This window comes from Pyrus communis, chromosome 9, assembly GCF_963583255.1.
Source record: "Pyrus communis chromosome 9, drPyrComm1.1, whole genome shotgun sequence".
Classification (NCBI taxonomy): domain Eukaryota; kingdom Viridiplantae; phylum Streptophyta; class Magnoliopsida; order Rosales; family Rosaceae; genus Pyrus; species Pyrus communis.
In genome coordinates this window covers 22054969-22071610 of record NC_084811.1, presented here as the reverse complement: position 1 = coordinate 22071610, position 16642 = coordinate 22054969, and the positions used below count along the sequence as shown (strand labels likewise).

At 37.2% G+C, this 16642-nt stretch overlaps 1 protein-coding gene across 1 annotated transcript; it reads left to right on the top strand.

Annotated features, from left to right (window-relative positions):
• The first annotated feature begins 12629 nt into the window (after positions 1–12629).
• LOC137745666 (outer envelope pore protein 16-3, chloroplastic/mitochondrial-like) lies at positions 12630–15913 on the top strand. The gene is made up of 3 exons (XM_068485661.1): positions 12630–12695; positions 13230–13599; positions 15513–15913. The coding sequence occupies exons 2-3, from the start codon at positions 13260–13262 to the stop codon at positions 15659–15661; spliced, it is 489 nt and encodes a 162-aa protein (XP_068341762.1). The 5' UTR covers positions 12630–12695; positions 13230–13259; the 3' UTR covers positions 15662–15913.
• The last annotated feature ends 729 nt before the right edge of the window (positions 15914–16642 follow it).

Genomic DNA, 16642 nt, shown 5'->3' with positions numbered 1-16642 from the left:
AATGGTTCTAACCCATTAATGCACAATCTTAACGTTATGACCCAAATTTGTTTTTAGCGTCAACAACATAATTTGTTTCTCTAAACATGTCCCTTGTGAAATAGAGTTGGACTTAGAGCATCTTCAATAGACGCTGTAAAATAACCAAATATCTATTTTAAAGAGAAAAATTCAAAATTCAAAATAAAAAAAAAAAAAAAAAAATCCCTTTCTAACGTACTCTATAAAAGAGTTTTTTTTTTGTTCGTAAAATGAACAACCACTTTTAAATTTACCGAACAACTATTCATGCTAAATATTAAAAAGCATAATAAAATTCAAGGGTAACGAGGACAGTCTGCACATAAGGAGTAATATGTGTGCAATCATATTTTGTGGGCGTGCGGGATAAGCGCTTTTATTCATCAGTCTTCCCATAAAATAATACTTTAATTTGATATCTTGAGTAGAGATCAAAATTTAAAAGATGTTAAAATACAACGTAGGGTGTCAAATTTTAAATTTATGTTAAAGTTTGATGTCTCGTTTGGAGATGGTTTTAAGAGTCTTAGAAAGTGATATGGCCAGATGGTGGTAGACAATCCTATGGAGATAGGCCTTGGCATAATCATAAGTCTGAGAATGATGCAATCCGTGGGATTGTTTGAGAATATTATTTCTGGCAAACAGTTACTAACGGGAAGAAAAACTCTACAACATGGAAAATGCATTACTACTATAAATATAAGGTGTTCTACAACTGATAGAGAGGACCTTCAACTTAACACACAAAACTACATTGCATAAATTATTACTCTACGTGAAACCCACTTAAACCTTTAAAAAAACACTAACATCCCCAACTTCGTCAACACACTTTCAATTTGGATCAACAACACTATGTTAACAACCAACCACATCTTCAGTTTGGATTAATAGTACTTGAACCATAGAGTCAGACAATTGAAGACCACCTTCAGCTTGGAGTAACAGCACTGCTTCGAGCTTGCTTGTCTATCTGTCCAAATCTCTGTCAATAAGGAGTCCTTTAGTCCTTGTTGTTTTTAGGGTCAATAAGTTTTTAAGAGAACATTTGAACTTGAACAATTTTTTTGAAACCTCTTTTCCTGTGTTGTCCAAAAATTTAATTAAAATCACATGATGTATGAAAGTTTGAAAATCATGATACTTCAAGATAGTAAAGTGAGACTTACCCAAATTTCTTTAATAGATTTCTACGAAAGATGGCTCAAGCCGCTTTTGTTGAAAACTTGAGTTGCTACAACAGAGCTCTTGTATTACTTCTTCTTTTCTTCTTGTCTTATTACAAAATAATACGCCATAGGCTATATAAAGAGAAGGATAATGTTAGAGAGACTAAATTTGTCGATAAAATTTGCAAACTAAATAATATGTCACCAATAGGAATAAACACGCTTATTAATACTTAAGTAATAACCTAATCATCAATTTTCATGTTATTTAGTTTACAAAATTTTATCCACAATTTTGTCTACCTAGCATTACCATAAAAAGAATATAAAAAGGTAATACTAGCGAGATTAAATTTGTAGACAAAATTTGCAAACTAAATGATGTATCATTATGGGAATGAACACATTTATTAACACTTAAGTAATAATTCAATCATTAACTTCCATGTCATTTAGTTTTCAAAATTTTATCTACAAATTTAATCTCTTTAGCATAAATCAATACAAAATACGAGAGAGTTCTTTCAAGGCAACTTAACAGACTAGGCTAGCTAGGAACTCTAATACAGTAACTTTGGAATAATTGTTGTTGGGAATGTTTAGAACATTAAAATTCTTGGTAATAAGGAAGCATTAATTCCAACAGGTAGAACCCTACAGATCAATCAGTGGAAGCTCAACTAGACCCAACTTATCCGGTGAATTTGTTATTCTGCAGGAACTTGCAGATGCACCGTTGTACAAATCGATATGACATATAACTATAGATGTATACTATACCAACCACCAAGCCCTAAAACAATACAAGTGGAGAAAAAGAACAAAAACTCACAATCCAGCGAGATTCGTCCCGGATTTGTAAGAACTTGTATGACAAATCCCTGAAGATATCAAAACTCAAAACTAAGATCGATATGGTTTGATGACAATATTTTTATACTAAATTAGATCACAGTTCCTAAGCCCTAAGCTCTTATGCAAGTTTCCGAGTAAGAAAACCAATGGAAGGTGCAAGTTGCTAACGAAGAAATGAATTTAGAGTTGCAGTAGCTAAACCCCTTAACTAGGTTAAGGAAATCCCTATGGTTCAGATTGTGTCACACCTCATGAAGCCACCCACACAACTGATCAAACCACCCAACCTCCATCTATAAAACTCCAAATCTTACCATGAATACCTGACGGTCTCTTCCACCTTCTTCACAACTAGCAGCCCCTACCCTTTTCTGCAATACCCAACAATTCCTCTTCTTTTTCAATGGCTTCTTAAGTAGCTCCTGATTTTACAAATCCATTTTTTGAAAACTCCACCTCCTCTTCTGCCATATTGTCTCAGTCACAGCCCTACACTCCTCCCGTTGCTGCTCAGCATATAGCCTCCCTACTTCCTATTAAGCTATATTGTTTCGAAAGATTTTTTCATTCATATTTTCGAAAATTTTGATATGCTTGGTGTCATTGATGGCACTGAACCTTGCCCTCCAAATATTTATCCACCCCGTCTGCTGGCGATCCTTCCTTTACCCCCAACCCTGCTTACGACCACTAATATACATCCCATGCAAACTCGATCGAAATCTGGGATTCACTAGCCTAAAATGCTCTCCACACGTCACCCTTTTAGCTGTGCTCTATCCACCTCTCTTCAAACTTCCACTCCCTCCCAACACATACAAACAAGCCTCTACTGATCCCCATTGGCAAGCTGCCATGGCGTAGGAATAATGTTGAATAAGAAGAGTATCCAAGATAACTCTAATGATCCCAAGAAGAAGAAAATAGAACACACTCTTAAAGAAAGCTCACAAAACAAACTAATTAGCAAAGCTTTTCTTATTTAGCTCTAGGCTTTGTTTTTCCTTGGATGATTTACAATGCTTAAGGACTTGAGTATTTATAGCAAACCAAGTGATTAAACTAAGATTATTTATTACCACACAAAACACATTAATTGCACCTAATTTATTTTTATTCAACTATACCTAACATTGCCTAACTTTCCTTGCCTAACTTTGACATTGATTTTCAACACTCCCCCTCAATGTCAGCTCTCATTCTTTGCACTGTGCTGAGCAGACAGCGAAAATTTTCGAGCTTGCCTGTACTTAAACTTTTTTTTTTTTGTGAACAAGTCCGCAACTTGATCATTCGTCTTGACTTGTCTCATCTCAATCTTTTCTTGTAGAACCTTTTCTCTGATAAAGTGGTAGTGCACTTCCACATGTTTAGTTCTTGCATGAAAGACTGGATTTTCCGCCAAGCGAATGGCCGATTGGTTATCACAGTACAATGGTACTGGATAATCTACTGGTTGATGTAGATCACTCATCAATTGTACCAGCCATGCATTCTCTTGAGCTGCCATTGCTGCTGCTCTATACTCTGCTTCTGTGGTTGACAAAGATACCGTTGGTTGTCTCTTGCTACACCAAGAGATGGTTCCAGAACCAAGCTTAAACACATACCCAGTTGTTGATCTCCTGGTGTCATGATCTCCCGCATAGTCAGCATCACAGTAACCAACTAACTTGCAGTCTTCACCTTTCTTGTACAAAAGACCATAGTCAATTGTACTCTTCACATATCTCAGTATTCGTCGAACTGCTTCCAAGTGAGGCTTCTTTGGATTTTGTATGTACCGACTCATCACACCAACTGCATAAGAAATGTCAGGTCGAGTCAAGGTTAAGTAGATCAGACTACCTACCAATTGTCGATACATCGTCGCATCTTCCAAATCTTTTCCTTCATGTGCACTCATTTTGACATTTGGCTCCATCGGCGTAGAGATCAGCTTGCATTCGAGCATTCCGAACCTCTTCAATAAATCTTTGGAATACTTCTGTTGACAGATAAATATTCCTTCTTGTGTGCGATCAACCTCTAGACCAAGGAAATGCTTGAGTTGACCAAGTTCCTTCATCTGGAAACGGACTGATAAATTCTCCTTCGTCTGAAGAATTTCTGCCTCATCATCACCGGTTATGATTAAGTCATCCACATACACTAGCACAATAGCTAGCTTTCCTTCATTGGCTTTGACAAACAAGCTGGAATCTGCAGGTGTTACTGAATAACCACTTTGTGTTAGAAACTCTGCAATCTTACCGTACCACGCTCTTGGTGCTTGTTTCAAACCGTAGAGTGCTTTCCTTAACTTGCACACGTACTCAGGATGAGCTTCGCTTTTAAAGCCCATTGGTTGCATCATGTAGATCTCCCGATCTAACTCTCCATGCAAGAAAGCATTCTTCACATCCATTTGGTATAGATTCCAATCTTTGTTAACTGCAAGTGCAAGTAGGACTCGTACTGTTGTAAGCTTCGCCACTGGACTAAACGTTTCATCATAGTCTAGTCCATATTGCTGAGAGAAGTCTCGAGCCACCAATCGTGCCTTGTACCTCTCGATTGACCCATCTGGACGACGCTTTATCTTGTAAACCCACTTGCAGGATACGGGTTTCACATCTCTTAACTTTGGCACGAGATCCCAAGTCTGATTTTGCTGAAGTGCATCAAGCTCTTCTTTCATAGCTGTCATCCACTCAGAACTCTGCGATGCTTCTTCGAACGTCTCAGGTTCTGTTGCAGTTGTTTCTTCAATTATGGCTGCATTGTCGTATTTAGGATTTGGCTTTCGTACTCTTGTTGACCTTCTTAGTTGTGCTTGTGGAGTTGATACCTCCACTTCACTAGGTCTAACTTCTTGTGGTTGTTGGTACACACCTATTTGCCAAGGACTCTTAGGTACTTCTTGCTCGACATCGTCTCCAGCAAGCAAATCTTCAGGCTCATCTGGACTTGATTGGATTTGGGCAGCTTGGTCTCCCAGTTTCCCTTGCAACGTATCTTCAAACTCTTTTGGGTCAAGTGACGCCTCATTTTCTGAGCACCAACAAGATGATGCTTCTGCGTCCCATTCTTCCTCCAGGGCTAGAGACGCAATGACGTCCCAATCATCTTCACTTTTCTTCTCTAAGTTGGCGACGTTACTTTCTGCAGGCCTTTTGAACCAGCAATCCTTCGCCATGTGACCATTCTTTCCACAATTGTAACACTTGCCCTCAAATCTTTTATTATTCTGGGACTGACCACGGTTGCCGTGATACTTCGGAGCTCCCCCTGGCCGAGAACTCCCTCCTCCTTGATGACCTTTTTCCTTGTCACCATTTCTTTTAGATCCACCACCAGCACGCTGCTTAAAGCTGCCTTTACTTTTGGTGTAGAGCGCTTCCTCCTCACCTTTTAACGAGACCCCTCCCATTTGCTTTGCCAAAGCTTCTTGATCGGCAAGCAAATTCTCGAACTCAACAAGTGATGGTTGGGTCGGCCATCCTTGTACAGCGGCAATGAACCCTCGATATTCGGGTCTCAAACCATGGACAATTATTCTCTTCATCCTGGTTTCCCCAATAGGAGCTGTTGGATCTAATTCTGAAATTTCGCGGCATATCGACTTCACCTTGTGAAAGTACTGGGCAATCGTCATGTCGCGTTGTACCATCGATAGCAGCTCATTCTCGAGAAGTTGCAATTTTGTATCGTTCCTCTTCGAAAAGAGTGTAACAAAAGTGTCCCATGCTTCCTTTGGCGTTTTGGCATCCCGAATGTGCTCCAACATTTCTTCTTCAATTGTGGTCTTTAAAACAAACATCGCTTTGCCTGCTTTAATTTTCCATTTTCGCAAGATGCCGTTAGCATCTTCCGCTGCCGGTTGTGTAACTTCATTACCACCGACAACCTCCCACAAGTCTTGACCTTGAAGGTAAGACTCTATACACGTTGCCCACGTGTTATAGTTTTGGTTGTTGAGCTTCTTGATTCCTCCAACAACTTGAAGATCACCCATCGTATCGGCAAGACTTTGACTACACCGAACAAGCTTGAGTGACTACCGTGCAGAGTAATACACTACTCTTGACACAAAGAAGCTCCCTCTCAAGGTTTGTGATAACCCCAGCAATAATCTCAAGAAACCTTTTCTGATGTGGAAGATCAGTCAAAACTGCAACCACAGAGCATACTCGGAATTTCAAGAGACTTTACAACCAATGCTCTACCAAGAACGATCCCTGACCGACTTGGCTCTGATACCAATTGTTGAATAAGAAGAGTATCCAAGATAACTCTAATGATCCCAAGAAGAAGAAAATAGAACACACTCTTAAAGAAAGCTCACAAAACAAACTAATTAGCAAAGCTTTTCTTATTTAGCTCTAGGCTTTGTTTTTCCTTGGATGATTTACAATGCTTAAGGACTTGAGTATTTATAGCAAACCAAGTGATTAAACTAAGATTATTTATTACCACACAAAACACATTAATTGCACCTAATTTATTTTTATTCAACTATACCTAACATTGCCTAACTTTCCTTGCCTAACTTTGACATTGATTTTCAACAAATAACAGCTCTCCAAGCTACCAATACTTGGTCCCTTGTCCCACCTCCTCGCTCTCATAACATCATTGGTTGCAAATGGGTTTAATGGATCAAATGTAAAGCCGATGGCAGGGTGACAGGTATAAAGCTAGCCTCGTTGCCAAAGGCTTTCTTCAACAACATGGCATTCATATTCACACATCCCAAATTACTTCTCCCACACCCCGCTAACACTTGATAGAAAAATATTAAAAAATTAAAATGGTGTGGGAGAAGTAATTTGGGATGTGTGAATATAATCTCTCTAATCACCCATTATCCAGTTTATCTAATGATTCTTATCTCTTGCTGTTCAATATTGTTGAGGTTGTCCTACATCGGTGAGGGACAATGTTTGCTATATGCTTATATGACATTGGGCTACTCCCCATATTATCAATTGGTTTTATGGTGAAACCCTAATTTCATCAAATATAACCTGCCAGTAACTCAGTTGGATGTCTCTAATGCATTTTTACATGGCAAGTTCCAAGAACATGTTTACATGCCTCAAACTCCAGCTCTGAGAGCACTATTTGAATTAGCTCCAAAGTCAAGTGTGTGGATAACTAGTCACAAATACAATAGACTTGTGGGATTTCCTTACGCTAGGAGTTGTAAAGGAGCTCAGGCACAACAATCAACTAAAGAGTACTTCATTGAGATTTGGAAAGTCCTGCCCGATTCAAGTTATGCTGTCTTTTGTAAGAGTTGTTGGTTTACAGTATTTATCACTACACCCGATGTCCCAAGTTCAATTTCACTTCCTAACATCGTTATTATTTGTAACTAAAACAAATATTCTTTTTTGTTGTTTGTATTTCAAATTAATCTTATGATAGATTTTTGGGGTGTGACATACATCTATATCCCTCTTGGAAAATACAAGAAAAAGAGAGGGGAAGGGGACATAGACCTTACCTCTCTTTAAAATAAAAAAAAAATAAAAAATAAAAAAAACAAGAAAAGGGGTGGACATACTAAATGCCTCTAAAATAAAACCTAAAAGTAAGAACCTGCAAGATAAGCTACAAAAAAAAAAAAAAAAAATCCGAAAAAGATTAGGTAAAAGGGAAATTAAATCACATCGAGAAGGGAGATAGATCTGTAGGCCGGAATGCCCAAGAAATCTGAGTGCAAAAACCGACATGCCAAACAAGTGAAGATGAGAGAAGCCTAAATTGGCTAATATGTCAGCATTCTGTGTCTACTTCATTGGGTAGATGAAACAAGCATGACGATCCTCTTAGTGAGGATCCTAAGGATCCTCACATCTTCCATTCATCGTGCATCGTATGGTCATTTTTCATTAGGTACTATTTATGTTTAATTTTAAATAAAAAATTCAAATGATTTATGACCAGACGATGTACGATGAACGGTTAGGATGTGAGGATCTCTAAGATCCCCATAATTTGGATCCATATGGGAAGAGAAACAAACTAGTCAGTAGTAAAACATCAACATTGTTTATAGCACAAAGGTTTCAAAATTTTAGTAAGAAAAAGGTTTAACTTATGTGTTCAACATAGAAAAGATTGGGGCATTCTTGTTTATGCACTTGTTAAATTCAGTACAGTCATCCATTCCATTCAAGAAGCTACATATAGTCTTCCACTGGGACCAGCACTTGAACAAAAAAGATTACAAAATGCTGGCATATATACAGGCAAAAAATGTTACAGTTATCAATTCTATTTTAGCAGTTCTATCTAGCCTTTGATTAGGACCAGCAGCTGGACACAAAATATAACCAAATGCTGGAGTATGTACATGCAAAAAATACCATAGAGTTTAGACCAGAGAGAACTATATACATCCCAAAAAATATTAGAGAAATTGTATGATAAGCATTAAAAAGGCAGGAATTTTTTTTTAAGTTTTGATGCAGCATTCTTCAGTGCCAACAAAGCAACCTAAGCAAAAAAAAAAAAAAAAGAAGTTGTGACTTTTAGATATGTGTTAAATATATGTTTTAATAAACTTAAGTCAGAAGGAGAAAAGTGATGATAAAGTATTGTGACCTATTCATTTTGTGCAAGGCTGGAATCCGCCTTCACACCAATTGGAGATGATTTTTTTTTTTTTTTTTTTTCAGCAATTCGATCGGAATTTGATCGACATCTTCTCCACTTGGTTCAAACATCTCTTCTACATCACTGTTTTAAATATGTGACAGATATGAGGAAAAAGAAATACATCATAGTTTAAAAGCTTGATACAGGATAAAAGGTAGGAAACAAGCCTTTGTTCAGTTCCGGTAAAAAGAGGCCTCCTCATCGCTTCCCTTTTTTGTTTGTATGATTGCGCAGTTGTTTCTGATGTTAACGTAGAGGATGACACCGTTGTTGAAGACAAAGTAAATTTCTCTTACCAATGCATGCGGTGTTGTTGGTTCCATGTCTGTATCATCGGAGAGATTGTAGATGAGAACATCTGTCGAATTAAAGGTATTCTTTCTATTTCCAAAACGCAGTTGAAAAGTTTTCCTCTGATCAATCCATCTCAATAATTCATTTGGTAATTGTTGTTGATCCACCAATTTTTGATTCATAACCAAATCTTTGCAAGCCGCACCAGAAAGTGTTTCGCCAGATTTACCAATCACTAAAGCACTGATTTCATTGGTTTGATCTTCAAGAACCAAATTGACTTTGTAAAGTCGGGGTCACTTATATCTGGTACAATTATTACTCAGATATGAAACTTCTTGTAACAATGTATTAAACGTCAAATCATATGTACGCTAAACTGGGAAAAGCATAATTATCTGGTACAATTATTACTCAGATATGAAACTTCTTGTAATGATGTATTAAACGTCAAATCATATGTACGCTAAACTGGGCAAAGCATAATTCATTAAACTGTAGTATGATAAACCATAGAAAAAAAATAGATAGCTTCTGTTTGAAATTGTAGGATTGAAAATTGAAACAAAACATGTTAAGTATTTACCAAGGTGTTGGAATCCGAGTGGGGTGTTTTTGACAAACCAGTTGCCTGCTTGCCGGATCCTACTGCATTTGCTTGACACAATTTGGATAGGCACTGTACCACCAATCATATTGTGTGTCAAAACACTTGATGGATATTCTGCACAAAAATGTCTTATCCTGTAAAAATATTTTAAAACCATTTGTACAAGGATTAATCATCATGTATATGGATTTCACTAAAGATGTAAAAATTATAGTTGTGGATTTTAACCCAAATATGTCACACCCCGACCCAGAAAGTCCACTTGGATCCTGAATCGAACTGTGCTGGCCGACACCTGGAAGGTGACGAAGCCATAAAATGTGATAGTGTATAAAAAGTGAATAAATTTGAATCTAAAAGTGTCTAAGTATCAGAGTGCGCTACGAGTGGGAGCGAACCCATTTCACACGCGATGTCAGAGTATAGGTAAGGTACAGTAGTCATAAGTCCGCCCTAAATATGCACATAAGTAAACTTAAAGGTTATTTAACAGAATACATAGAAACAAACCAAAACGAAGTGAATATTGAGTTTGAAGGACTAAAGTGACGACTTTTGACTTTCAGAGATAAATGTGAGATCAAAATCGAGATACATGGAGCAAGGTGAAGACTTTTAAGTTTTAGAGAGTAAAGTGATGATTGTTAAGCTTTGATGGGCAAAATGGGATCGAAATCGAATTTCAAGTTGCGTGGCTAAAAGTAAGCCTTGAACCAAAACAAAATCTCCATCTTTCCAAAATTTGCAGATCTGAAATCGCACCCCGACAACCCAACCAGCTTTAATAAGTAATTAGTTATTTTGTTTAATGCATGTAACATCACAAACCTGAATATGTGGGAGCTGTGTGGCACATAATCAAAACTAACAAAAATTTTGACGAAAGCTGATGCAAGAGACTAAGGACTCGTTTGAAAATATTTTTAAAATAACTCAAAGCGCTTCTGGTGAAATTGATTTTGAGTTTCAAAAGTTTACCTCTATTAAAGTAAATGACACGTATCAAATAAATAGATAGTAGACACGGAGGGAGACATTATTTTGGGGGACAACAAATCCTTGGCCACGAGTCATAAATTCGGTCTTTATGCTTCAAATTCATTAGGTTGGTCCTTCTATTGCATTGGTTAACAAAGTAGTATATTTATGTTAGAAAATTTGCTAGTGTGGTGATATTGCAGTCATGTGGAGCCCACAAAACCAATAACTTGATGCCATGTGTGTTAAATAAAAATAATGAAAATGGTGCCGATATATCTAAGGAGAAAATGGTGTCGTCGCTCACCACCTCTGCAACTAGGGTTTTAATGTCATTATTCTCGAAAGTGGTAATGACCCAAGGACTGGTTGGGTGCAAGTCAAGGGCTCTCGGACAGTCAAGTTAATAAACAAATCTTTTTTTATCAAAAGTATAATGATCAATACAATCGTTTTGCTGGCACAACCAGGTCTCACTTGCTTCAACTCAAGAGCAAGCTCATAGCGTAAAGAAGGGCACTCTCAGCATGCAATCTAATCACCTCTTGATGATATTGATTTAATTGCTCTTGTCCTCGGTGGTCTCCCAAGTGACTTTGATGCTTTCGCAACCTCCATTAGGGTCCGTTCTAAGCCTGTCACTCGTGAGGAACTCCATGACCTCTTGATTAGTGAAGAAATGACTTGGAATGTCGCAATGCCAACCTTAGTGATTCACCATTCCAATTTCCATACATAACTTATATAATATGAAGTAGGATGAGTAATATGCGTATGAACGAAGCTTAAGCAAGCAAGACATCAACCTAACCCACTAAATGATAGGGTTGAGATTGAGTTGGGTTTGAGCATGTTTTTTTCTTCGTTTTAACCCGCCCGATTGGATTTGAAATCTAATTGAACATGGGCAAATTCGGATTGACCCACCCAAGTTGTATTCCTAGTGGGAAGCTGCCATGACTGAGGAAATAGCAGCTCTCCAAGCTATCAATACTTGGACCCTTGTCCCACCTTCTCCCTCCAATAACATCATCGGTTGCAAATGGGTTTTTGGTTAAATGTAAACTCGATGGCAGTCTGGACAGATATAAAGCTTGACTTATTGCCAAAGACCTTCTTCAACAACATGACATTAATTATTATGAAACCTTTACTCCTGTTGCTTATTAATGGTAATTGTGTAAATGACTCAGTCGGATAATACTTAAGAGTAAGTTACTTTGTTGAGGTAGTTGAGGTTTGTAGTTTATTTGTTAAGAGTGCTTGGTAATTACATGTGTAAATAAGTTGTATATAAACAACTATCTTGTAATCTTATTATTAATTTTTCAATGAAAGATACACTTTTCAATATGGTATCATCCACTTTGTCTAAAGACTGGATCCAAAGTCCACGTTTCCTTCCTTTTTCTCTTCGTCTTTGCTGATACGCTTCGTCACTAAGCTTCCTCTCTCTTGAAGCTTTCTCATCTGCAAAACCTAATTTCTTATGCAGATTTCAATGGTGACTTCAGCTTCTCCGTCTTCTAACTCAGGTTCTCAGATTCATACTACTCTGATCCCAATCCAAGCCCTAATTAATCTCTCTGATACTTCTCCTATTTCTTCAATTACGATCCGAAACATTGGATCTATGGTGCTAATTAAGCTGCCAAGGGTGAATACTCTTGACAAACGATAATACAAGCAGTTTGCTCGATAAATTTGAAACAAGCTAAATTTATCATTATGTTAGATATTCGGCTTGGCTCGATAAGTTAACACCCTTTGATCTTGTTTGTAAATGTTTTTAAAATAATTAAAAGTTTTTTTGATGAAAATTTTTTGGTACCAAATCTTAGTAAAAATGTAAGTAAATCTTAAAAAAACACTTCAAGTGTTTTTGAAACTCAAAATATTTTGCCTAAACATACTTTCAAATATTTTAAAAACACTTTCAAACGAGACATTTACAAACTATTAAATACAAGAGCCAGGAGGGGCAAAATGGTCAGTGCAAGTAATGAATAATCTGGTGTAACAAGGTGCAGATAGCTAAACTTTCATTTCCTTCTTTGTTCCTCTGTTCGTAGTGAGAACTGAGTAGAAATCGCCGACTTCTTATTTTCCCCTCGAAGGTAATTTACATTTTCTGATGAGGTACTGTTTTCTGATTGGTCTCTCATGGAATCAAATCCTCCTCGATCATTTTTTTTTTTTTGCAAATTTAGGGTTTCGGCTTGTTGATTAATTTGTTTTTTTTTATTGATGCTTGGATCTTCGTCTTCGGCGTTAGAATTTGCTCGAATTTTGGTTACGAAATATTCGGGCTTTTGGTGAATTTGAGTTTAATTGCATCTACGTCGATGGGGTTTGAAAGAACTAAAATTTGGGATTTATTTGTGCAAGTTTTGATGTTACGGGGTTGATTGTTTTTTTCTTCTCCAAATGCTTAGTATGCTAATGTGGATGGATTTTGTTAAGAAATGAAAATTGTGATTAGCAGTAGTGATAAATTTGTAAGATTTGAACCCAGTAAAGCTTAAATCAAAATTACCGATAGCGGAAAATGAACTGTAGTTTCTTCTTTCTCTTCCGTTGTATAAGCTGAAAGATCGCCTATCAGAAAAAGGGCGAACGGGGGTGAGTGCTGATGTCTGTGTCGCTTGCAGGTTTTGTTTGTACCAGTTTAGTAGACAGTCATGGACTCCTTGGACCCTGCAGAGCGTAGGTATTTGGAGGATGAGGATACTCCTCTGATGAAGACACTTAAGGGTGCAACAAATGGATTTGTAACTGGAACTATCTTTGGGACCATAGTTGCTACTTGGTATGATGTGCCTCGTGTTGAGAGAAATGTCGCTCTTCCTGGGCTGATAAGGACCCTGAGGATGATGGGAAACTACGGGGTAACATTTGCTGCAATTGGGGGAGTGTACATTGGCGTTGAACAGCTTGTGCAAAATTATCGGATGAAGAGAGACTTTATCAATGGAGCTGTTGGTGGTTTTGTTGCTGGGTCTACTATTCTAGGTTACAGAGGTGAGGATTTCTTGTGATCCTTGATTTATTACTTGAACTTTGTATTCCTGCTATCATGAGTGGTAATCTGTAGTAACGTGATCTTATAATGTTTGGTATTTTTACAAACCAAATTGGATTTTAGTTTCCGAAAAAGGGTTTAGTTTTTAGGGGATAGATTTCTTGTGTTCATTAAGAAAGTAAGTGTCACCTTCTGACATGAGGTTTTCTTTCGTTGAATAATTTCATTAGTTTCATATTTAATCTTTCACAAATGTTTAGTTTGGACTTTTGACTGATAAAACTAAAGGATTGAGTTGGTAAATTTCACACCTATGCTGGCTAGAAAGGAGTGTGCTCTATTTTATGGTACTTATCCAAGATTTATTGAATACTGCTAAAACTTCCGGTTAGATATATGAGAGAGAGAGAGAGAGAGATAGAGAGAGAGAGAGAGAGTGTGTGTGTGTGTGTGTGTTTTGGTGTACGGTAGATGTATGGAATATGGATAGATATTTAAAAATGGTAATGGTAATATGTATTTCGGTTGTGTATAGTTTTTGAACTAATGTTCAGAGAGAGAGAGAGAGAGAGAGAGAGAGAGAGAATTTTTCTGCAACCATACAAATATATGAAATAGGGTAATTTGGTATTTCATGTCATTCAAATGTCAGCAGAGAACAGGAACTCTCTATTTATTCCTTTGAGCCTGGCATGAAACAAGACGTTTGTATTGTTTAGAAGAATAAATTTCTTGCAGAAATGCATCGCATAGTTTTTGTTCATATATTGTGTGAATCCTGGAATCATTAAAAGCAGTATGGCTGTGGTGTAACTGTATGTTTAATACATGGATACAGAATCTAAGCGAGTTAGAGAATGTCAGTGGTGAAAAGTTTATGTGCAACTAAGAGAGACTGCGACTAATCACTAGGCCCCCCCTCCTGACCCCCCAACATTTGGAGACTGAGAAACTCTACAATTTCCTAGGTGGGTACCGTGGGAGAGAGTCGAACCCCAGACTACTTTGGATCAAACCAAGGACCTGACCGCTAGACCAACAACTCTTAGGTGACTGTCTGAGTAATTAGATTGTCAAGGTTTAGGATTGTCCAAGGAAAGAAGCCTTTTTGAAATGAGTTTTCACTTTCACGTGAACCTAATTAGTTGGTCTACAATTAGTACATTTCTTCTTATCCTTAAATTTTTCATCCTTAAACCGATATCACTTTGTAAATATTTTTTTTTCTTTACAATAAATATCCATTTATGTGTAAAATCTGACTTTAGGATAACAGCTCCTTTGATTACACAAACGGTAATAGATTGAAATGCATTGAATGGCTAAGTTTAGCTATGCTAATAAGCTTTGAACTTGGTGTTCCAATGAACAATGATACTCTCTTCATCTCTCGTATGCCAGAGCTAGTTTGAGACCTCATGTGCAAAGTTTTATGTTGATTAGTATATGAGTTTAAGAGGCTGTTGATCCTGTCCCTAAAGTTTGAAGAGAATACGTCACTTTATGTTCGAATTAGAAGCAGAGTAAGTACTTGGGAATTTGCAATCCACCAAGATGGATCTAAGAACAAAGCATCCCTGTGTCTGAAAACCACACTATAAGCGTTTCTCATATACTTTCAGCTTATACAGAAATGCATAATTGACACTAGGTCTCCATGCACATGATCAAACTTGCACTTGATTTTCTAATTCTTGTTTACTGCATTTGTGTGCGTGCTTCCCAATTATTTTTTCCACTCAATAGCCGCCGCAAGCATTATTGGTTTGATTTGTATGCGTATTGATTATTGAGTGGGTACTATTATTTCACAGGGGAAATAAATTGGGACTTAGACTCCATTTCTAGTTGATATTTTTGCTAGCGGGTACTTGTTCTCAATTACATTAATCATTTGCTGTCCTTTTTACAGGAAAGAGCATTTCAACTGCAATTTCTGCTGGAGCAGCCCTGGCAGTCACTTCGTCGCTCATTGATGCTGGGGGCCAGACCACGAGAATTGATAATGGCAAGGAGTACTATCCTTACACCACCAAGAAAAGATCCACTGCCGATTCATGAACTTAACTGATGAAAAGGTGGAACACTTGTTTCTTGAATTGGCTGGATTTCCGGAGATGCAATCATACTCTTAGTTCGCTTTCTCTGATGTCCAAATTTATGTTTTTGACCTTGAATGGATGTCTTGAATAAGTTTTCTATTTCGTGCTGTTGAAGTGTTACGAAAATATATATCATTTTGTACACGAGTTTTTCAATATTCTTGCGAGTTAGTAAAAATCGCAACGAGAATAAAACATGTTTACACTCTGATTACTAGCATTTAGTGAATATCTCAACGCTTCATTCAAATTTCGTTCCGAGCTCGTGTTGAAATAAACACATCATATCATTATACTAAACCCCTTTTAATTTTCAGAACAAGTGTTTAGTTCTGTGTGCGAAAGAGTCACTTTTGTAATTGCAATGCCTTATAGAATGTGAGATATTGGTTCATATCCTTTAACTTTAAAAAAAAAAAATGTTTTTGTGAATCTTTCCGAAAGAATATATTGTGGCAAAACCACTAGCTGGTTTCCTTTTTGAAAAAAATAATAATAATAAATCAGCCGCTTGCAACATACTGTGATCAAAACCTAATACTCATTAAATAGGACAACCGCAAGGTCATGTAACAAGTACTATTAGCTTCTCAAAAGAGTGCAAATGCAATGTCATCACATTCTCGAATGTCGTTTAGACGCACAAAATTAACCGAAATGTCATTACATTTTAATACAAGTTAGCTTTGTCATTGTACGTGGAGCTCACTTGTATTATATAGTACTTCAACAGTATGATCAGTTTTATATGTCTAAACAACATTACTCGATTGGTGCTAAGCTTTGTTCTAGAATTGAAAAATAAATTGAAAGGCTTGAGAAGACAAAGGAAGAAATGGTCCGAATGCGCTACTCATGGAGACTCAAATGGAAAAGGAAGATGCAGCAGACCTTTTAGAGCAAGGAAGGTTCGAGTTTGAGGCAATGAAGGAGGACCTCA